This window comes from Bombina bombina, chromosome 2, assembly GCF_027579735.1.
Source record: "Bombina bombina isolate aBomBom1 chromosome 2, aBomBom1.pri, whole genome shotgun sequence".
Taxonomy (NCBI): domain Eukaryota; kingdom Metazoa; phylum Chordata; class Amphibia; order Anura; family Bombinatoridae; genus Bombina; species Bombina bombina.
Genome location: NC_069500.1, coordinates 1,248,389,099 through 1,248,412,558, shown reverse-complemented (window position 1 = coordinate 1,248,412,558; position 23,460 = coordinate 1,248,389,099). Strand labels below are relative to the sequence as shown.

The 23,460-nt window shown below is 40.1% G+C and overlaps 1 protein-coding gene across 2 annotated transcripts in view; it reads right to left on the bottom strand.

The window, feature by feature from the left end:
* The window catches only part of RFC1 (replication factor C subunit 1), a 430,548-nt gene that overhangs the window by 338,216 nt on the left and 68,872 nt on the right, over positions 1-23,460 (bottom strand). For both annotated transcript variants that reach the window (XM_053704049.1, XM_053704048.1), the window contains exons 3-4: positions 11,466-11,538; positions 3,472-3,591 (exon numbers count right to left, since the gene is read on the bottom strand). In XM_053704049.1, the coding sequence (XP_053560024.1) occupies positions 3,472-3,591; positions 11,466-11,538 (193 nt within the window). The remainder of the gene's footprint in view (positions 1-3,471; positions 3,592-11,465; positions 11,539-23,460) is intronic.

The following is a 23,460-nucleotide window of genomic DNA, read 5'->3' as shown; positions in this document are numbered from 1 at the left end:
ATCTGTTGCTGGTGCTGCAGAGGAGGATGCGGCTGTGGGGGATGCATCTGTTGCTGGAGCTGCAGAGAAGGATGCGGCTGTGGGGGATGCATCTGTTGCTGGAGCTCCAGAGAAGGATACGGCTGTGGGGGATGCATCTGTTGCTGGAGCTGCAGAGAAGGATGCGGCTGTGGGGGATGCATCTGTTGCTGGAGCTGCAGAGAAGGATGCGGCTGTGGGGGAGGCATCTGTTGCTGGAGCTGCAGAGAAGGATGCAGCTGTGGGGGATGCATCTGTTGCTGGAGCTGCAGAGAAGGATGCGGCTGTGGGGGATGCATCTGTTGCTGGAGCTGCAGAGAAGGATGCGGCTGTGGGGGATGCATCTGTTGCTGGAGCTGCAGAGAAGGATGCGGCTGTGGGGGATGCATCTGTTGCTGGAGCTGCAGAGAAGGATGCGGCTGTGGGGGATGCATCTGTTGCTGGAGCTGCAGAGAAGGATGCGGCTGTGGGGGATGCATCTGTTGCTGGAGATGCAGAGAAGGATGCGGCTGTGGGGGATGCATCTGTTGCTGGAGTTGCAGAGAAGGATGCGGCTGTGGGGGATGCATCTGTTGCTGGAGCTGCAGAGAAGGATGCGGCTGTGGGGGATGCATCTGTTGCTGGAGCTGCAGAGAAGGATGCGGCTGTGGGGGATGCATCTGTTGCTGGAGCTGCAGAGAAGGATGCGGCTGTGGGGGATGCATCTGTTGCTGGTGCTGCAGAGAAGGATGCGGCTGTGGGGGATGCATCTGTTGCTGGTGCTGCAGAGGAGGATGCGACTGTGGGGGATGCATCTGTTGATGCTGCAGAGTAAGGATATGGCTGCATCTGCTAGTGCTGCTCTTCATACAACATCCTCCCTGATGAGGATAGGCCAGGATCATTTGCAACCTCATAGACCTTTGGCTGTTGATTGTTCCCTTCTAGAAGGCTCAGATATGAGGAACCTTCAACAAATACATCCTCCTCACTAAATTGTGGCACTTCACTGGCCTCCTGTGTTGAAGATTCATACTCATATTCCGAACCTGAAACATAAATTATGATCAATCTGATGAAACACATTACATTTTTGAATAAAAAAAATATCAAACACACACACGCACACAAACTTTAAACCAATTTAACCAGAAGTGTATTATGTTTATAGATTGTGTCTCCAAGCGACATTTGTTTATTACACATTTTGTGGATATGTATAATATAGATATAACTAATTTAAATCTATATCCTTGCTTGTTTGAGCAGACACAGCATGCTGAATGAATCCACTAAAACTACGTAAAGATGCACTTATGTTAATGTGCAAATCAGACTTTGCACCATGTAAAACATTACTTCTCTAGGTATGTTTTCCCACTGATGTTAGAAAATTATTGATAACCATGTCAAATTTGAACATTCTATTTTATGTATTACACATGTGCATGATTACACTGACATTTGATGCAAAAAAGCCTATGTATATTTACAATGTTAGCTATAGATTTACAAAATTAAACATTTATTATATAAGATATTGAGTATTCACCTTCACGGACCTCTTCAGGCGGCTCTGATGTGTCCATTGTCCCCTTACAGCCAAGGACACCTGCTCCAGAGATGATGTTGGTTAGCATCTCCTCCCATGGCTAGTAGCGAATGGGCCTACTTTGACAACCACCTGTTCCATGTGCATATTACACCTGTTGAGCCATTTTGGACTTTGTTTCCCTTCAGCAGTCATAGTACCAATGTTTTATGGTACTTATTGACCTATTGTGGCCTAATCTCTTCCCACAGGGGCAGTTGCGGAGGCTAGGCCTAAGGTTTGAATTCTCAAGTTGGGGTGCCCCCTTCCAAATAGGCCTCAACCAGATCCTCCTCCTCCGAGTACCTCTCCTCCCTTAGCCTGCCCTTCACACCTGAACAGACACTGGCTCTCCCTCGTGTGACTGGGGACCAGCCCTCTCTCTCTCCTCTGTCTCTGTAGGCTGTGACTGGCTACCAGCAGCCCCCACCCACACTTGCCACAAGTCTGCCTCACTCTCCCGGTTCTAGATGTGCCTAGCTAAGGCTGACTGCTCCCATCTCCTCCCACCTCCACTCTTCCACCCTCTCTCCTTCCCTCCTCTGCCAGGATTTGAGGTAGGACGAATCTTTCACCCAAACCTTTGCTCCTAGACCTAGACCTACCCCTCCTACTCCCTCTCTCCCCCTCCCCTCCATTAGGCCTATCCATCCCTTTATCCTCCATAATTCTAACCTACCTAAACACTAAACTATTGCCAAAACTAACCTATCTAGACCCTAACCTAAAATAAATAAGTAGGTTAAAAAAAAAAAAAAAATGGAAATTAAAAATACGGGGTTAATTAAAGGCAAACAAACGGCAGATGGGGATACGGGGTTAATTAAATGAAAGACAAAAAAAATGTGAGTGTCATTTGTGTTTGAATAAAAAAAAAGGTTTGTGTGCGTTTGTGTGTGTGTAAAAAATGTGTGTAAAATGTGTGTAAAATGGGTGTGTGTGTTACCAATATTATCTGAGGCCTACAGTAAGAATATATATATATATATATAAATAAATAAATAAAAATCTCCAACTCTCAAATAACACAAATAACTATCCAACCCACCAAACTTCTACCAGCACAACTAGCTCCCGTGTCTTTCTATCTAGAGGTGATCAAAGGTAAAGAGCGCAGGCGCAAACAGTTATTTTGATAGTGTAAGTTTGGGTTACCATGGCAATGTACTTGTTATGGCGCGTTTTTTGTCAAATCTGACATCTGTTGGCAGCGCAAACTTACGTTCAGTCGAAATGAGCGAATGCGCACACTGCAATATCTTTTTGAATGGAAACCGCGTACTAAAATGGAGCCGTAAACTACTTTTAGCTGTCAGTCACTTTTGTTGCTTACAGCTCCATTTTTAACGACCCTTATTTTGCTTGGGACACATTTTCTTTAGGTTCAGTGAAGGTCTGTAAAATCACTTGGAAACATCATGGAAAAGCCTATGAAATATCTTTCTTATGATTAATTAGTGAAAACTCTCACCTAATAGGTAGGAATATCAAAGAAAAGCTACTAATCAAGCAGCGCATGTACACTATGTTATCCTAGCTCTTCTGATGGAATGGTAAAGGAGCAATATTATTATGGTTATATTTAAAAATCTCATTATCCAAAATATCACAAACAGTTCTAACAATATATAACAAATAGTAGGATAAAAAGGCCTATTAGGATATCAGAATGGTTACCCACTGTAGATATACAGGTTATGTTCTAGACATATGGTAATTCAGAAACAGTTGATAATTACTTTTGCTAGAACCTCAAAAAGTTTGGAGAGAGCCAGAGAAAGAAAGAACAGATATCAAGAGCTAGAAAGTGTGAGAGAATAATTAGGGAAAGACATCAAAATAAGCTGTCATGAACTCTTACATACAAAACTATCTCTACCTACCAGTTTCTGAAACATAGTTTACGGAATCCTTCTTAGGCATCTGTAATGGTTTTAATGATGGTGGTGACTTTTCTTGTGGCTTTTTTGATTTTTTCACCGGGGGGGTTTCCTCCTCCGAATCTATCAAGCAACCATTATTTTGTTAATAGGGAGTAAATAGTTCATATAGCTATAGGTATCATCCCCACACAGGCCCAGAGGCTTGTTTTCCCACAGAAAACCTCTGAATTACATTGTTTCCAATGCAGCAAAGGATTCTGGGTAAGATATGCAAATTAAGTACACAATGACACACCTTTTTACTTCAGTCTGCTTTTCAGCAGGTTCCCTTTACGCCAAAGTATCGCTGTTCACACAGCTTATAAACTAAGCTAGGGTTAGTGCAGTGATTCATAACCATCCCAGGACAGACTGTTTCGTGGTTTTTGCCACTCATCAGCTGGGAGAAGGTTAGAATCACTGCTGGGTGAAGTTGATTCCGGGCAGAATACAACAACATAATTTATGTAAGAACTTACCTGATAAATTCATTTCTTTCATATTAGCAAGAGTCCATGAGCTAGTGACGTATGGGATATACATTCCTACCAGGAGGGGCAAAGTTTCCCAAACCTCAAAATGCCTATAAATACACCCCTCACCACACCCACAATTCAGTTTAACGAATAGCCAAGAAGTGGGGTGATAAAAAAGTGCAAAAGCATATAAAATAAGGAATTGGAATAATTGTGCTTTATACAAAAATCATAATCACCACAAAAAAAGGGCGGGCCTCATGGACTCTTGCTAATATGAAAGAAATGAATTTATCAGGTAAGTTCTTACATAAATTATGTTTTCTTTCATGTAATTAGCAAGAGTCCATGAGCTAGTGACGTATGGGATAATGATTACCCAAGATGTGGATCTTTCCACACAAGAGTCACTAGAGAGGGAGGGATAAAATAAAGACAGCCAATTCCTGCTGAAAATAATCCACACCCAAAATAAAGTTTAATGAAAAACATAAGCAGAAGATTCAAACTGAAACCGCTGCCTGAAGTACTTTTCTACCAAAAACTGCTTCAGAAGAAGAAAATACATAAAAATGGTAGAATTTAGTAAAAGTATGCAAAGAGGACCAAGTTGCTGCTTTGCAAATCTGATCAATCGAAGCTTCATTCCTAAACGCCCAGGAAGTAGAAACTGACCTAGTAGAATGAGCTGTAATCCTCTGAGGCGGAGTTTTACCCGACTCAACATAGGCAAGATGAATTAAAGATTTCAACCAAGATGCCAAAGAAATGGCAGAAGCTTTCTGGCCTTTTCTAGAACCGGAAAAGATAACAAATAGACTAGAAGTCTTACGGAAAGACTTAGTAGCTTCAACATAATATTTCAAAGCTCTAACAACATCCAAAGAATGCAACGATTTCTCCTTAGAATTCTTAGGATTAGGACATAATGAAGGAACCACAATTTCCCTACTAATGTTGTTGGAATTCACAACTTTAGGTAAAAAATCAAAAGAAGTTCGCAACACCGCCTTATCCTGATGAAAAATCAGAAAAGGAGACTCACAAGAAAGAGCAGATAATTCAGAAACTCTTCTGGCAGAAGAGATTGCCAAAAGGAACAAAACTTTCCAAGAAAGTAATTTAATGTCCAATGAATGCATAGGTTCAAACGGAGGAGCTTGAAGAGCCCCCAGAACCAAATTCAAACTCCAAGGAGGAGAAATTGACTTAATGACAGGTTTTATACGAACCAAAGCTTGTACAAAACAATGAATATCAGGAAGAATAGCAATCTTTCTGTGAAAAAGAACAGAAAGAGCAGAGATTTGACCTTTCAAGGAACTTGCGGACAAACCCTTATCTAAACCATCCTGAAGAAACTGTAAAATTCTCGGTATTCTAAAAGAATGCCAAGAAAAATGATGAGAAAGACACCAAGAAATATAAGTCTTCCAGACTCTATAATATATCTCTCTAGATACAGATTTACGCGCCTGTAACATAGTATTAATCACAGAGTCAGAGAAACCTCTTTGACCAAGAATCAAGCGTTCAATCTCCATACCTTTAAATTTAAGGATTTCAGATCCTGATGGAAAAAAGGACCTTGCGACAGAAGGTCTGGTCTTAACGGAAGAGTCCACGGTTGGCAAGAGGCCATCCGGACAAGATCCGCATACCAAAACCTGTGAGGCCATGCCGGAGCTACCAGCAGAACAAACGAGCATTCCTTCAGAATCTTGGAGATTACTCTTGGAAGAAGAACTAGAGGCGGAAAGATATAGGCAGGATGATACTTCCAAGAAAGTGAAAATGCATCCACTGCCTCCGCCTGAGGATCCCGGTATCTGGACAGATACCTGGGAAGTTTCTTGTTTAGATGAGACGCCATCAGATCTATTTCTGGAAGTTCCCACATTTGAACAATCTGAAGAAATACCTCTGGGTGAAGAGACCATTCGCCCGGATGCAACGTTTGGCGACTGAGATAATCCGCTTCCCAATTGTCTATACCTGGGATATGAACCGCAGAGATTAGACAGGAGCTGGATTCCGCCCAAACCAGAATTCGAGATACTTCTTTCATAGCCAGAGGACTGTGAGTCCCTCCTTGATGATTGATGTATGCCACAGTTGTGACATTGTCTGTCTGAAAACAAATGAACGATTCTCTCTTCAGAAGAGGCCAAAACTGAAGAGCTCTGAAAATTGCACGAAGTTCCAAAATATTGATCGGTAATCTCACCTCCTGAGATTCCCAAACTCCTTGTGCCGTCAGAGATCCCCACACAGCTCCCCAACCCATGAGACTTGCATCTGTTGAAATTACAGTCCAGGTCGGAAGCACAAAAGAAGCCCCCTGAATTAAACAATGGTGATCTGTCCACCACGTTAGAGAGTGTCGTACAATCGGTTTTAAAGATATTATTTGAGATATCTTTGTGTAATCCTTGCACCATTGATTCAGCATACAGAGCTGAAGAGGTCGCATGTGAAAACGAGCAAAGGGGATCGCGTCCGATGCAGCAGTCATAAGACCTAGAATTTCCATGCATAAGGCTACCGAAGGGAATAATTGTGACTGAAGGTTTCGACAAGCTGAAATCAATTTTAGACGTCTCTTGTCTGTTAAAGACAGAGTCATGGACACTGAATCTATCTGGAAACCCAGAAAGGTCACCCTTGTCTGAGGAATCAATGAACTTTTTGGTAAATTGATCCTCCAACCATGATCTTGAAGAAACAACACAAGTCGATTCGTATGAGATTCTGCTAAATGTAAAGACTGAGAAAGTACCAAGATATCGTCCAAATAAGGAAATACCACAATACCCTGTTCTCTGATTACAGACAGAAGGGCACCGAGAACCTTTGTAAAAATTCTTGGAGCTGTAGCTAGGCCAAACAGCAGAGCCACAAACTGGTAATGCTTGTCCAGAAAAGAGAATCTCAGGAACTGATAATGATCTGGATGAATCGGAATATGCAGATATGCATCCTGTAAATCTATTGTGGACATATAATGCCCTTGCTGAACAAAAGGCAAGATAGTCCTTACAGTTACCATTTTGAACGTAGGTATCCTTACATAACTATTCAATATTTTTAGATCCAGAACTGGTCTGAAGGAATTCTCCTTCTTTGGTACAATGAAGAGATTTGAATAAAACCCCATCCCCTGTTCCGGAACTGGAACTGGCATAATTACTCCAGCCAACTCTAGATCTGAAACACAATTCAGAAATGCTTGAGCTTTCACTGGATTTACTGGGACACGAGAAAGAAAAAATCTCTTTGCAGGAGGTCTCATCTTGAAACCAATTCTGTACCCTTCTGAAACAATGTTCTGAATCCAAAGATTGTGAACAGAATTGAACCAAATTTCTTTGAAAAAACGTAACCTGCCCCCTATCAGCTGAGCTGGAATGAGGGCCGCACCTTCATGTGGACTTAGAAGCAGGCTTTGCCTTTCTAGCAGGCTTGGATTTATTCCGGACTGAAACTGCTCCTGAGGATGAAAGATCAGGCTTTTGTTCTTTGTTGAAACGAAAGGAACGAAAACGATTATTAGCCCTGTTTTTACCCTTAGATTTTTTATCCTGTGGTAAAAAAGTTCCTTTCCCACCAGTAACAATTGAGATAATAGAATCCAACTGAGAACCAAATAATTTGTTACCCTGGAAAGAAATGGAAAGTAGAGTTGATTTAGAAGCCATATCAGCATTCCAAGTCTTAAGCCATAAAGCTCTTCTAGCTAAAATAGCTAGAGACATAAACCTGACATCAACTCTAATAATATCAAAAATGGCATCACAGATAAAATTATTAGCATGCTGAAGAAGAATAATAATATTATGAGAATCATGATCTGTTACTTGTTGCGCTAAAGTTTCCAACCAAAAAGTTGAAGCTGCAGCAACATCAGCCAATGATATAGCAGGTCTAAGAAGATTACCTGAACACAGATAAGCTTTTCTTAGAAAGGATTCAATTTTCCTATCTAAAGGATCCTTAAACGAAGTACCATCTGACGTAGGAATAGTAGTACGTTTAGCAAGGGTAGAAATAGCCCCATCAACTTTAGGGATTTTGTCCCAAAATTCTAATCTGTCAGACGGCACAGGATATAATTGCTTAAAACGTTTAGAAGGAGTAAATGAATTACCCAATTTATCCCATTCTTTGGAAATTACTTCAGAAATAGCATTAGGAACAGGAAAAACTTCTGGAATAACCACAGGAGATTTAAATACCTTATCTAAACGTTTAGAATTAGTATCAAGAGGACCAGAATCCTCTATTTCTAAAGCAATTAGTACTTCTTTAAGTAAAGAACGAATAAATTCCATTTTAAATAAATATGAAGATTTATCAGCATCAATCTCTGAGACAGAATCCTCTGAACCAGAAGAATCATCAGAATCAGAATGATGATGTTCATTTAAAAATTCATCTGTAGGGAGAGAAGTTTTAAAAGATTTTTTATGTTTACTAGAAGGAGAAATAACAGACATAGCCTTCTTGATGGATTCAGAAACAAAATCTCTTATGTTATCAGGAACATTCTGCACCTTAAATGTTGAAGGAACTGCAACAGGCAATGGTACTTTACTAAAGGAAATATTATCTGCATTAACAAGTTTGTCATGACAATTAATACAAACAACAGCCGGAGGAATAGCTACCAAAAGTTTACAGCAGATACACTTAGCTTTGGTAGGTCCAGCACTAGACAGCGATTTTCCTGAAGTATCTTCAAAGAACAAGCTTCTAGCAACCAGAAGCAATGAAAAATGAGACTTAAATAATGTGGAGACAAAAGCGACACCCATATTTTTTAGCGCCAAATAAGACGCCCACATTATTTGGCGCCTAAATGCTTTTGGCTCCAAAAATGACGCCACTTCCGGAACACCGACATTTTTGGCGCAAAATAACGTCAAAAAAATGACGCAACTTCCGGCGACACGTATGACGCCGGAAACGGAAAAGATTTTTTGCGCCAAAAAAGTCCGCGCCAAGAATGACGCAATAAAATGAAGCATTTTCAGCCCCCGCGAGCCTAACAGCCCACAGGGAAAAAAAGAGTCAAATTTTTGAAGGTAAGAAAAAATGATTAATTCTAATGCATTATCCCAAATATGAAACTGACTGTCTGAAAATAAGGAATGTTGAACATTCTGAGTCAAGGCAAATAAATGTTTGAATACATATATTTAGAACTTTATAAACAAAGTGCCCAACCATAGCTTAGAGTGTCACAGAAAATAAGATTTACTTACCCCAGGACACTCATCTACATGTTTGTAGAAAGCCAAACCAGTACTGAAACGAGAATCAGCAGAGGTAATGGTATATAAATAAGAGTATATCGTCGATCTGAAAAGGGAGGTAAGAGATGAATCTCTACGACCGATAACAGAGAACCTATGAAATAGACCCCGTAGAAGGAGATCACTGCATTCAAATAGGCAATACTCTCCTCACATCCCTCTGACATTCACTGCACGCTGAGAGGAAAACCGGGCTCCAACTTGCTGCGGAGCGCATATCACCGTAGAATCTAGCACAAACTTACTTCACCACCTCCATAGGAGGCAAAGTTTGTAAAACTGAATTGTGGGTGTGGTGAGGGGTGTATTTATAGGCATTTTGAGGTTTGGGAAACTTTGCCCCTCCTGGTAGGAATGTATATCCCATACGTCACTAGCTCATGGACTCTTGCTAATTACATGAAAGAAATTATAAATTAGGGGGAGATAAAAGGTGAGTTTAAAATCCTCCACTACCCACAAAATATAGAAAAAATAACTCATTGTGTAGTTCATTAACAAATCTAGACAGGCCCAGAGGCTTGTTTTCCCACAGAAAACATCTGAATTACATTGTTTCCAATGCAGCAAAGGATTCTGGGTAAGATATGCAAATTAAGTACACAATGACACACCTTTTTACTTCAGTCTGCTTTTCAGCAGGTTATTTTTTCTATATTTTGTGCGTAGTGGACGATTTTAAACTCACCTTTTATCTCCCCCTAATTTAAAATGTTGTTGTATTCTGCCCGGAATCAACTTCACCCAGCAGTGATTCTAACCTTCTCCCAGCTGATGAGTGGCAAAAACCACGAAATAGTCTGTCCTGGGGTGGTTATGAATCACTGCACTAACCCTAGCTAAGTTTATAAGCTGTGTGGACAGCGATACTTTGGCGTAAAGGGAACCTGCTGAAAAGCAGACTGAAGTAAAAAGGTGTGTCATTGTGTACTTAATTTGCATATCTTACCCAGAATCCTTTGCTGCATTGGAAACAATGTAATTCAGAGGTTTTCAGTGGGAAAACAAGCCTCTGGGCCTGTCTAGATTTGTTAATGAACTACAGAATGAGTTATTTTTTCTATATTTTGTGCGTAGTGGAGGATTTTAAACTCACCTTTTATCTCCCCCTAATTTAAAATGTTTTATATATATATATATATATATATATATATATATATATATATATATATATATATATATATATATATATATATATATAGATAGATAGATAGATAGATAGATAGATAGATAGATAGAGAGAGAGAGAGCACTCAATTCCTACTGTATTTGTTTGTCAAATTTTGTCTTGTCTCTTAGAAGTATTGTATCATTGTTTTACTCAATTGCACCCATGGAAAGTGCTCCAGAATGTTAGTGCTTTATAAATAAATGTATAATACTAATAATAAATACTGTATATACCTACACACAACATTTTCATATCAATTAAATTTGTACATCATACACATCTATAACATACTGTAAAATGGATTTGCAAAAACAACACGTTTACATTTATATACTTTTAACCTTTATGATTACACATTATCTAAGCACCTGCAGACTGACCCTTCTCTCAGTGCTTTTTTTTTTTTTGCATTCTTACATGATGCTCAATTGGCTGATCAGGACATGTCACATACATCATCTTGTTTAAAAGACATGCCTCTGCAAGAAAATAACTCTATACTAGGGAATTCTTCTAAAAATGAGATGCACAAAAATGCATACAATAAATGATTCTCTAAATCAGTTAAATGATTTGCCACGGTATGCTCCTCTTATACTACTACTACGTACTCCTTGATAGCCATAAAAAAAACAGAGGTTGTCACATGACATTTCACATAGTAGTTGATAATACTCTCAAAATGTAACGCACCAAATGGTGTCTATGCACATGCGGAGGTATCTGAGCCCCACAGCTGACTTACACCAGTATAACCATTTTAACTTGAAGAAAAAAAAATATTAAGAAAAATACAATATATGTAGTTTGAGTTAAAGCTTTTAAAAGGCTATAACATCAGTAACATTTTTCAGACTTAATAGATTTGCCTTTTTACCCATTTTTAATTAAGAAAAAAAATATATATCAAACTGCATATAGTGTCTTTTTTAAAATGTATTTATTGACATGGGGGAATCAAGTTGTTCTTTATATACAAGAATGTCCTCTTACCAGAATCTAAAATAATTCTCTTTTTCTTGTGTACTTTCTTGCTTGCTTTCAGATCACTAGATGGGCTTGTAACCTGAAAGAAAAAAATAAAATGAAACCCAAAACAAGAAATGTTCTACTGGCTCATATCCAAATAAATTACTTACGTGATAGAAAATGACCCTATAAGTGGATGAAAGCAATCTGCCTACTCTCTTTACTATGGCTCCCTGTGCCGTATAGGACAGAAGGCTATGGAATAGATCCAGGTAAATATTAGCTAGGATATGAGCCAAGACATATAAATGTATATCTATCTTAGTTAGCCCAGCTGATACTTAACAGGTGAGATATATAAAAAATAATTTATTGGAATGGGTAAAAAAACAGAGGTTGTCACAATTTTATATTTTTGTGTGTCTTTTATCCAGATTTTACTAAAACTGTTGGTTTGTAGTAAAACAAACATAGTTTTGCAGTATGGAGACATTCTGGGCTCAAGCAGCAAAAGAGCACAGGTAACTGACTCATAAGCGCAAATATAAATACTTAAAAGGGACATTATAAACTATTTTTTTCCTTTGCATAAATGTTTTGTAGATGATCTATTTATATAGCCCGTAAAGTTTGATTTTTTTTTAATTTTTTTTTATAGTTTTGCTTATTTTTAAATAACATTGCTCTGATTTGACTCCTAACCAAGCCCCAAAGTTTTATTTGAATACAGTCAGCTACCTTCTCCAGCTTGCTCCTGTTTGTGTAAAGGGTCTTTTCATATGCAAAATAAGGGGGAGGGGGTAGTGACTTATTTCCCACTTGCAATGGGCTTTCCAGCTAACTTTTCAACATAGCTAAACTGAGAGTTTCTAAGTAAGTCTTTAAACCATTTTATACTGGATTTTTATATCAGTTTCTGGGCATCTTGTTCTTTATAGTAGTGTATATTACATGCAGTTATATGAAAATGAGTGTATACTGTCCCTTTAAAGGGACATTATACACTTATTATTTCTTTGCATAAATGTTTTGTAGATGATCTATTTATATAGCCCCTAAAGTTTTCTTTTAAAAAAAAAAAATGTATAGTTTTGTTTATTTTTAAATAACATTGCTCTGATTTTCAGACTCCTAACCAAGCCCCAAAGTTTTATGTGAATACCGTCAGCTACCTTCTCCAGCTTGCTCCTGTTTGTGTAAAGGGTCTTTTCATATGCAATAGAAGGGGAGGGGGGGGGTGTCTTATCTCCCACTTGCAGTGGGCTTTCCGGCCACCTTTTCAACAGAGCTAAACTTAGAACTTCTAAGTAAGTTTTAAAACAGTTTTATACTGGATTTTTATATCAGTATCTGTGCATCTTATTCTTTATAGTAGTGTCTATTACATGCAGTTATATGAAAATGAGTGTATACGGTCCCTTTAACTTTTTGACAGATGCTTAAAGAGAGTGAGCATCTGAGCTAGCTCTTCCATCCGATCATTCTACATCAAATCATTAGACAGCCGAGTATTAAGGGAACGCTTTTAATCCATTATATCTAAACACACAATATCGCTGCAGCACCTCTCACCTACATTAAAGGGACAGTCTACACCAGAATTCTTACAGTTTAAAAAGGATAGGTAATTCCTTTATTACCAATTCCCCAGTTTTACATAACCAACACAGTTATATTAATACACTTTTTACCTCAGATTACCTTGTATCTAAGCCTCTGCAGACTGTCCACTTATTTTAGTTCTTTTGACAGACTTGTATTTTAGCCAATCAGTGCTGACTCCTAGGTAACTCCACGTGAGTGAGCACAATGTTATCAATAGGGCACACAAACGTTCTCTAGTTGTGAAAAACTGTAAAAATGCATGCAGATAAGACATTAGCATGAGCCTACCTAGGTATAGCTTTCAACTAAGAATAGAAAGAGACCAAAGTAAAATTGATTATAAAAGTAAATTGGAAAGTTGTTTAGAATTACATGCCCTATCTGAATCATGAACTTTTTTTTTTACTAGACTGTCCCTTTAAGAGTAGAACACACAGACTCTCACCCAAGGTTATTCAACACTCTCTGGCTTGCATTAGCACAGACAGACAGCTACCATTGACCAGGAGCAATATGGCAGAACCCATAGGAGAAACCTTGGCCTATTGGAGGAAGCCCAGAAGCAGCTCCCAAACTGCCTCAAATAATGTAGCAAAATAGTAGCATAACAAAATCCTCTAATTTGCATCCCTCCTAGTCAAGAATGAACCACTACGTAGTGGAAAGTACACAGCACAGATGGCAGAAGCAGTAATTTAAGAGCCTCCAAGTTAGAGGAGAAGACAGGGTGTAAAAATGTGGGCAACTTCAAGGTAGTGGCCAGATTCTTTCTATGCGTCATAGAGAATGAAGGGTCTTGTGCTATGTTTTAGCTGAGTAAGCTAAGACAGTTTGCTAAGCTACAAAAAACAGAATTTATGTTTACCTGATAAATTACTTTCTCCAACGGTGTGTCCGGTCCACGGCGTCATCCTTACTTGTGGGATATTCTCTTCCCCAACAGGAAATGGCAAAGAGCCCAGCAAAGCTGGTCACATGATCCCTCCTAGGCTCCGCCTACCCCAGGCATTCGACCGACGTTAAGGAGGAATATTTGCATAGGAGAAACCATATGGTACCGTGGTGACTGTAGTTAAAGAAAATAAAACATCAGACCTGATTAAAAAAACCAGGGCGGGCCGTGGACCGGACACACCGTTGGAGAAAGTAATTTATCAGGTAAACATAAATTCTGTTTTCTCCAACATAGGTGTGTCCGGTCCACGGCGTCATCCTTACTTGTGGGAACCAATACCAAAGCTTTAGGACACGGATGAAGGGAGGGAGCAAATCAGGTCACCTAAATGGAAGGCACCACGGCTTGCAAAACCTTTCTCCCAAAAATAGCCTCAGAAGAAGCAAAAGTATCAAACTTGTAAAATTTGGTAAAAGTGTGCAGTGAAGACCAAGTCGCTGCCCTACATATCTGATCAACAGAAGCCTCGTTCTTGAAGGCCCATGTGGAAGCCACAGCCCTAGTGGAATGAGCTGTGATTCTTTCGGGAGGCTGCCGTCCGGCAGTCTCGTAAGCCAATCTGATGATGCTTTTAATCCAAAAAGAGAGAGAGGTAGAAGTTGCTTTTTGACCTCTCCTTTTACCGGAATAAACAACAAACAAGGAAGATGTTTGTCTAAAATCCTTTGTAGCATCTAAATAGAATTTTAGAGCGCGAACAACATCCAAATTGTGCAACAAACGTTCCTTCTTTGAAACTGGTTTCGGACACAGAGAAGGTACGATAATCTCCTGGTTAATGTTTTTGTTAGAAACAACTTTTGGAAGAAAACCAGGGTTAGTACGTAAAACCACCTTATCTGCATGGAACACCAGATAAGGAGGAGAACACTGCAGAGCAGATAATTCTGAAACTCTTCTAGCAGAAGAAATTGCAACTAAAAACAAAACTTTCCAAGATAATAACTTAATATCAACGGAATGTAAGGGTTCAAACGGAACCCCCTGAAGAACTGAAAGAACTAAATTGAGACTCCAAGGAGGAGTCAAAGGTTTGTAAACAGGCTTAATTCTAACCAGAGCCTGAACAAAGGCTTGAACATCTGGCACAGCTGCCAGCTTTTTGTGAAGTAACACAGACAAGGCAGAAATCTGTCCCTTCAGGGAACTTGCAGATAATCCTTTTTCCAATCCTTCTTGAAGGAAGGATAAAATCTTAGGAATCTTAACCTTGTCCCAAGGGAATCCTTAAGATTCACACCAACAGATATATTTTTTCCAAATTTTGTGGTAAATCTTTCTAGTTACAGGCTTTCTGGCCTGAACAAGAGTATCGATAACAGAATCTGAGAACCCTCGCTTCGATAAGATCAAGCGTTCAATCTCCAAGCAGTCAGCTGGAGTGAAACCAGATTCGGATGTTCGAACGGACCCTGAACAAGAAGGTCTCGTCTCAAAGGTAGCTTCCAAGGTGGAGCCGATGACATATTCACCAGATCTGCATACCAAGTCCTGCGTGGCCACGCAGGAGCTATCAAGATCACCGACGCCCTCTCCTGATTGATCCTGGCTACCAGCCTGGGGATGAGAGGAAACGGCGGGAACACATAAGCTAGTTTGAAGGTCCAAGGTGCTACTAGTGCATCCACTAGAGCCGCCTTGGGATCCCTGGATCTGGACCCGTAGCAAGGAACTTTGAAGTTCTGACGAGAGGCCATCAGATCCATGTCTGGAATGCCCCACAGCTGAGTGACTTGGGCAAAGATTTCCGGATGGAGTTCCCACTCCCCCGGATGCAATGTCTGACGACTCAGAAAATCCGCTTCCCAATTTTCCACTCCTGGGATGTGGATAGCAGACAGGTGGCAGGAGTGAGACTCCGCCCATAGAATGATTTTGGTCACTTCTTCCATCGCTAGGGAACTCCTTGTTCCCCCCTGATGGTTGATGTACGCAACAGTTGTCATGTTGTCTGATTGAAACCGTATGAACTTGGCCCTCGCTAGCTGAGGCCAAGCCTTGAGAGCATTGAATATCGCTCTCAGTTCCAGAATATTTATCGGTAGAAGAGATTCTTCCCGAGACCAAAGACCCTGAGCTTTCAGGGATCCCCAGACCGCGCCCCAGCCCATCAGACTGGCGTCGGTCGTGACGATGACCCACTCCGGTCTGCGGAATGTCATCCCTTGTGACAGGTTGTCCAGGGACAGCCACCAACGGAGTGAGTCTCTGGTCCTCTGATTTACTTGTATCTTCGGAGACAAGTCTGTATAGTCCCCATTCCACTGACTGAGCATGCACAGTTGTAATGGTCTTAGATGAATGCGCGCAAAAGGAACTATGTCCATTGCCGCTACCATCAACCCGATCACTTCCATGCACTGGGCTATGGAAGGAAGAGGAACGGAATGAAGTATCCGACAAGAGTCTAGAAGTTTTGTTTTTCTGGCCTCTGTCAGAAAAATCCTCATTTCTAAGGAGTCTATTATTGTTCCCAAGAAGGGAACCCTTGTTGACGGAGATAGAGAACTCTTTTCCACGTTCACTTTCCATCCGTGAGATCTGAGAAAGGCCAGGACAATGTCCGTGTGAGCCTTTGCTTGAGGAAGGGACGACGCTTGAATCAGAATGTCGTCCAAGTAAGGTACTACAGAAATGCCCCTTGGTCTTAGCACAGCTAGAAGGGACCCTAGTACCTTTGTGAAAATCCTTGGAGCAGTGGCTAATCCGAAAGGAAGCGCCACGAACTGGTAATGCTTGTCCAGGAATGCGAACCTTAGGAACCGATGATGTTCCTTGTGGATAGGAATATGTAGATACGCATCCTTTAAATCCACCGTGGTCATGAATTGACCTTCCTGGATGGAAGGAAGAATAGTTCGAATGGTTTCCATCTTGAACGATGGAACCTTGAGAAACTTGTTTAAGATCTTTAGATCTAAGATTGGTCTGAACGTTCCCTCTTTTTTGGGAACTATGAACAGATTGGAGTAGAACCCCATCCCTTGTTCTCTTAATGGAACAGGATGAATCACTCCCATTTTTAACAGGTCTTCTACACAATGTAAGAATGCCTGTCTTTTTATGTGGTCTGAAGACAACTGAGACCTGTGGAACCTCCCCCTTGGGGGAAGTCCCTTGAATTCCAGAAGATAACCTTGGGAGACTATTTCTAGCGCCCAAGGATCCAGAACATCTCTTGCCCAAGCCTGAGCGAAGAGAGAGAGTCTGCCCCCCACCAGATCCGGTCCCGGATCGGGGGCCAACATTTCATGCTGTCTTGGTAGCAGTGGCAGGTTTCTTGGCCTGCTTTCCCTTATTCCAGCCTTGCATTGGTCTCCAAGCTGGCTTGGCTTGAGAAGTATTACCCTCTTGCTTAGAGGACGTAGCACTTTGGGCTGGTCCGTTTCTACGAAAGGGACGAAAATTAGGTTTATTTTTTGCCTTGAAAGGCCGATCCTGAGGAAGGGCGTGGCCCTTACCCCCAGTGATATCAGAGATAATCTCTTTCAAGTCAGGGCCAAACAGCGTTTTCCCCTTGAAAGGAATGTTAAGTAGTTTGTTCTTGGAAGACGCATCAGCCGACCAAGATTTCAACCAAAGCGCTCTGCGCGCCACAATAGCAAACCCAGAATTCTTAGCCGCTAACCTAGCCAATTGCAAAGTGGCGTCTAGGGTGAAAGAATTAGCCAATTTGAGAGCATTGATTCTGTCCATAATCTCCTCATAAGGAGGAGAATCACTATCGACCGCCTTTATCAGCTCATCGAACCAGAAACATGCGGCTGTAGCGACAGGGACAATGCATGAAATTGGTTGTAGAAGGTAACCCTGCTGAACAAACATCTTTTTAAGCAAACCTTCTAATTTTTTATCCATAGGATCTTTGAAAGCACAACTATCCTCTATGGGTATAGTGGTGCGTTTGTTTAAAGTTGAAACCGCTCCCTCGACCTTGGGGACTGTCTGCCATAAGTCCTTTCTGGGGTCGACCATAGGAAACAATTTTTTAAATATGGGGGGAGGGACGAAAGGAATACCGGGCCTTTCCCATTCTTTATGAACAATGTCCGCCACCCGCTTGGGTATAGGAAAAGCTTCTGGGAGCCCCGGCACCTCTAGGAACTTGTCCATTTTACATAGTTTCTCTGGGATGACCAACTTGTCACAATCATCCAGAGTGGATAATACCTCCTTAAGCAGAATGCGGAGATGTTCCAACTTAAATTTAAATGTAATCACATCAGGTTCAGCTTGTTGAGAAATGTTCCCTGAATCAGTAATTTCTCCCTCAGACAAAACCTCCCTGGCCCCATCAGACTGGGTTAGGGGCCCTTCAGAAATATTATTATCAGCGTCGTCATGCTCTTCAGTATCTAAAACAGAGCAGTCGCGCTTACGCTGATAAGTGTTCATTTTGGCTAAAATGTTTTTGACAGAATTATCCATTACAGCCGTTAATTGTTGCATAGTAAGGAGTATTGGCGCACTAGATGTACTAGGGGCCTCCTGAGTGGGCAAGACTCGTGTAGACGAAGGAGGGAATGATGCAGTACCATGCTTACTCCCCTCACTTGAGGAATCATCTTGGGCATCATTGTCATTGTCACATAAATCACATTTATTTAAATGAATAGGAATTCTGGCTTCCCCACATTCAGAACACAGTCTATCTGGTAGTTCAGACATGTTAAACAGGCATAAACTTGATAACAAAGTACAAAAAACGTTTTAAAATAAAACCGTTACTGTCACTTTAAATTTTAAACTGAACACACTTTATTACTGCAATTGCGAAAAAACATGAAGGAATTGTTCAAAATTCACCAAATTTTCACCACAGTGTCTTAAAGCCTTAAAAGTATTGCACACCAAATTTGGAAGCTTTAACCCTTAAGATAACGGAACCGGAGCCGTTTTGAACTTTAACCCCTTTACAGTCCCTGGTATCTGCTTTGCTGAGACCCAACCAAGCCCAAAGGGGAATACGATACCAAATGACGCCTTCAGAAAGTCTTTTCTAAGTATCAGAGCTCCTCTCACATGCGACTGCATGCCATGCCTCTCAAAAACAAGTGCGCAACACCGGCGCGAAAATGAGGCTCTGCCTATGCTTTGGGAAAGCCCCTAAAGAATAAGGTGTCTAAAACAGTGCCTGCCGATATTATAATATCAAAATACCCAGATAAAATGATTCCTCAAGGCTAAATATGTGTTAATAATGAATCGATTTAGCCCAGAAAAAGTCTACAGTCTTAATAAGCCCTTGTGAAGCCCTTATTTACGATCGTAATAAACATGGCTTACCGGATCCCATAGGGAAAATGACAGCTTCCAGCATTACATCGTCTTGTTAGAATGTGTCATACCTCAAGCAGCAAGAGACTGCTCACTGTTCCCCCAACTGAAGTTAATTGCTCTCAACAGTCCTGTGTGGAACAGCCATGGATTTTAGTGACGGTTGCTAAAATCATTTTCCTCATACAAACAGAAATCTTCATCACTTTTCTGTTTCTGAGTAAATAGTACATACCAGCACTATTTCAAAATAACAAACTCTTGATTGAATAATAAAAACTACAGTTAAACACTAAAAAACTCTAAGCCATCTCCGTGGAGATGTTGCCTGTACAACGGCAAAGAGAATGACTGGGGTAGGCGGAGCCTAGGAGGGATCATGTGACCAGCTTTGCTGGGCTCTTTGCCATTTCCTGTTGGGGAAGAGAATATCCCACAAGTAAGGATGACGCCGTGGACCGGACACACCTATGTTGGAGAAAGTTATTTACTAAAAATAACAGCTTTAGTGAAAAGATTTTAAAGAAAATACAAAAAACAAATGATAAATCCCAAAACAAATATACAAAGTAAAAATTATTAGGGGGAAAGGACACATTAAAAAAAACTAAAGAAAAACTAATAAAAAGTAAAAAGGATATATCAAACACCACAACATAGTTTTCAATCCTTACTTTATAATCATAGCGAAAGCATATTAAAATAAACTACATTCACATAGGTAGGTAAACAGCTCCACAGCCAATAGGAAGATGACAAACTGCTAAAGAGAATGTCATGTGTCACTTCCTCTCTTTACTTCTTACCCTTAACTGTAAGTAAGTCTGCCTTGGGCACTTCCTTATTACATGTGATCTTATTTCTCCCAAGTCTAATTCCATTCAAGGAATATTGGAAAAAAGAGGACAAAAAATAATTTAAAAGCATTAAAGAAACCTTAATGAAGCTGTTCACCCAAGCTTTAATAACTCAAGACTGTAAGAGTTCAATTACCTATGTGACTGAATGGAAAGGTTTCCCAGATAATATTGAGATGTAACCTGAGTCCTTTATGATAAAGTATACTTTATTCAGTAAAAAACTAAGGATACAAGCATAAAAAAACCTTAATGAAGCTGTTCACCCAAGCTTTAATAACTCAAGACTGTAAGAGTTCAATTACCTATGTGACTGAATGGAAAGGTTTCCCAGATAATATTGAGATGTAACCCGAGTCCTTTATGATAAAGTATACTTTATTCAGTAAAAAACTAAGGATACAAGCATAAAAAAAAAAAAAAAAAAACACAGCAACATAAAAACACATAAAAATGGACAACCACAAGCACCACCACAACCGGTATAACAAATCTGGATCTTGAGAAACCAACCAGTGGTTCTAAGCCAAAGTAAAATAAAATAAGGCCAACTACTAGAGAAATGGGACTTCTTGGAACTGTCCTGGCTGGGAAGGGTTGCCTCAGTTAAAATGTCCCTGATCCCTAAAGTACTATACTTGTTTCGTTGTATTCCGCTCAATGTTCCTCACCCTACTCTGTTTCGTATACACAAAATTATTTTCTTATTTTATATGGCAAAATAAAGCACACAGAATAGCCTATAATACGCTGCAGAGACCATTCACACGTGGGGGGATCGCTGCACCAAATATTTTCACCTACTACAAAGCAGCTAGGCTTTCCCATATTACAACATGGGGCATCAAAGAGGATAGGCCAGGATGGTACCTCCTGGAGGCCTCCGAAATGCCAGATGATTTAGAACTATGTGATTTGATCTGGGTTCCCAACGCAGGAAAACACCTGCCCCACCTTCCTAATATTGTAGTACAACACAACCTATCAATAAAATCAATAAAAAGCAGATTATTAATTGCCCCACATCCTTCTCCAGTACACCACACGGCAGGGTTATTTTGGGATCTTAAGAATATCCATTCGAGAGACTGGAGACGGATGGTATTTTCGATGATAGAAGACTTTTTTGATCAAAACCAAAGTCTCGATCTGACCCTGGTACCTACTAGGTTTGAGCCGGCACCACCCTGGCTACCATTCGAAACTCTTAGAGAGTATTCAGCTTTCTGAAGTCCTGGGGATTCTTCACAAACCCAATTAGACTCCGTGGGAGAAAAGATGGAAAAGAGGGGCCAGGCATCCCAAACCTCTTACAGTTCATTATAACTTGCTCCTGTCGGACCCACTCCGATACCTGGCTCCATAGATAGTGATATACCAATCAGCCATGGTAGACTATATGAAGGGAAGAGAGAGTTCTTGTCTCCCAGAAGTGGAGGAACAAAACCCCCTTTTTTTTTTATTATTATTTTTATCTCCTCCTTTCTTTCCTTCCCCTCCTGCTTCCACACATCTTTTCCTTAGGATCCATGCACATATTTTATATTGTATGGCTACTATATAACATAAGAACACATTATGTAATTATTTTTAATATCACTATGATACATTAAGACCTTGCTCCTATTGGACTTCTTACTGAATACTGTTGATAATGTGACATACCACTAATGATTGCTAAATGCTGGATACAGTGAAAAGTATCTATGGAACTGTTCTTATTAATTTGATAACATGTATACTAATATATCTAATGTATAGGTTGCATTTGTTGACTCCTTGTATACATTCCTGTTTAATGATTATTTGTTGACTTATGCACAAAATCTTTTAATAAAAATATAAAAAAAAAAAAAATAAGGCCACCAAATGCTGTCTAACCTTATTTGAACTGAACATAAATAATCAGAAATGGTACTGAAGAGACATACGCCATGGTAAACTGCAAAATTCAGATCCTAAAGCACTAAGTGCCATCTCGTTTGGGTTTAAGACATCAACCTTTATTAATTCACATAAGAAACTATATCATGAAAGATCATTTTATTTAGGAATACTTAAGCAGGATTTATTATCCAGATTTTTGGATGTTTAAATTCTAGGTGTAGAAGGCTGCTAGCTATTTGAAGGAAATTAATTTGCTCTTAGACCACAATCCCGAACTATAATGTTGCGCTGGGGCTGTTGGTTACTTTTATTGATCATGAAAGAAACATTTTGATGAATTTCCCACAAGAACTGGCTGCCAGATTAAAAGATCAAAGTAAACCACTGAAATGAAGTGCCATCATGTGTGGGTCACATGGTTACCAATTGCATTCAAGTATTTTTAATTTTAAAAAAACATAATTTATGCTTACCTGATAAATTTATTTCTCTTGTAGTGTATCCAGTCCACGAATCATCCATTACTTGTGGGATATTCTCCTTCCCAAAAGGAAGTTGCAAGAGGATCACCCACAGCAGAGCTGCTATATAGCTCCTCCCCTCACTGCCATATCCAGTCATTCGACCGAAACAAGCCGAGAAAGGAGAAACCATAGTGTGCAGTGGTGACTGTAGTTTAATTAAAATTTAGACCTGCCTGAAAAGGACAGGGCGGGCCGTGGACTGGATACACTACAAGAGAAATAAATTTATCAGGTAAGCATAAATTATGTTTTCTCTTGTTAAGTGTATCCAGTCCACGGATCATCCATTACTTGTGGGATACCAATACCAAAGCTAAAGTACACGGATGATGGGAGGGACAAGGCAGGAACTTAAATGGAAGGAACCACTGCCTGTAGAACCTTTCTCCCAAAAACAGCCTCCGAAGAAGCAAAAGTATCAAATTTGTAAAATTTTGAAAAAGTATGAAGGGAAGACCAAGTTGCAGCCTTGCAAATCTGTTCAACAGAGGCCTCATTTTTAAAGGTCCAGGTGGAAGCCACAGCTCTAGTAGAATGAGCTGTAATCCTTTCAGGAGGCTGCTGTCCAGCAGTCTCATAGGCTAAACGGATTATACTCCGAAGCCAAAAAGAAAGAGAGGTTGCCGAGGCCTTCTGACCTCTCCTCTGTCCAGAGTAAACAACAAACAGGTTAGATGTTTGGCGAAAATCTTTAGTAGCCTGTAAGTAAAACTTCAAGGCACGGACTACATCTAGATTATGCAAAAGACGTTCCTTCTTTGAAGAAGGATTAGGACATAATGATGGAACAACAATCTCTTGATTGATATTCTTATTAGAAACCACCTTAGGTAAAAACCCAGGTTTTGTACGCAGAACAACTTTATCTGAATGAAAGATCAGATGAGGAGAATCACAATGTAAGGCAGATAACT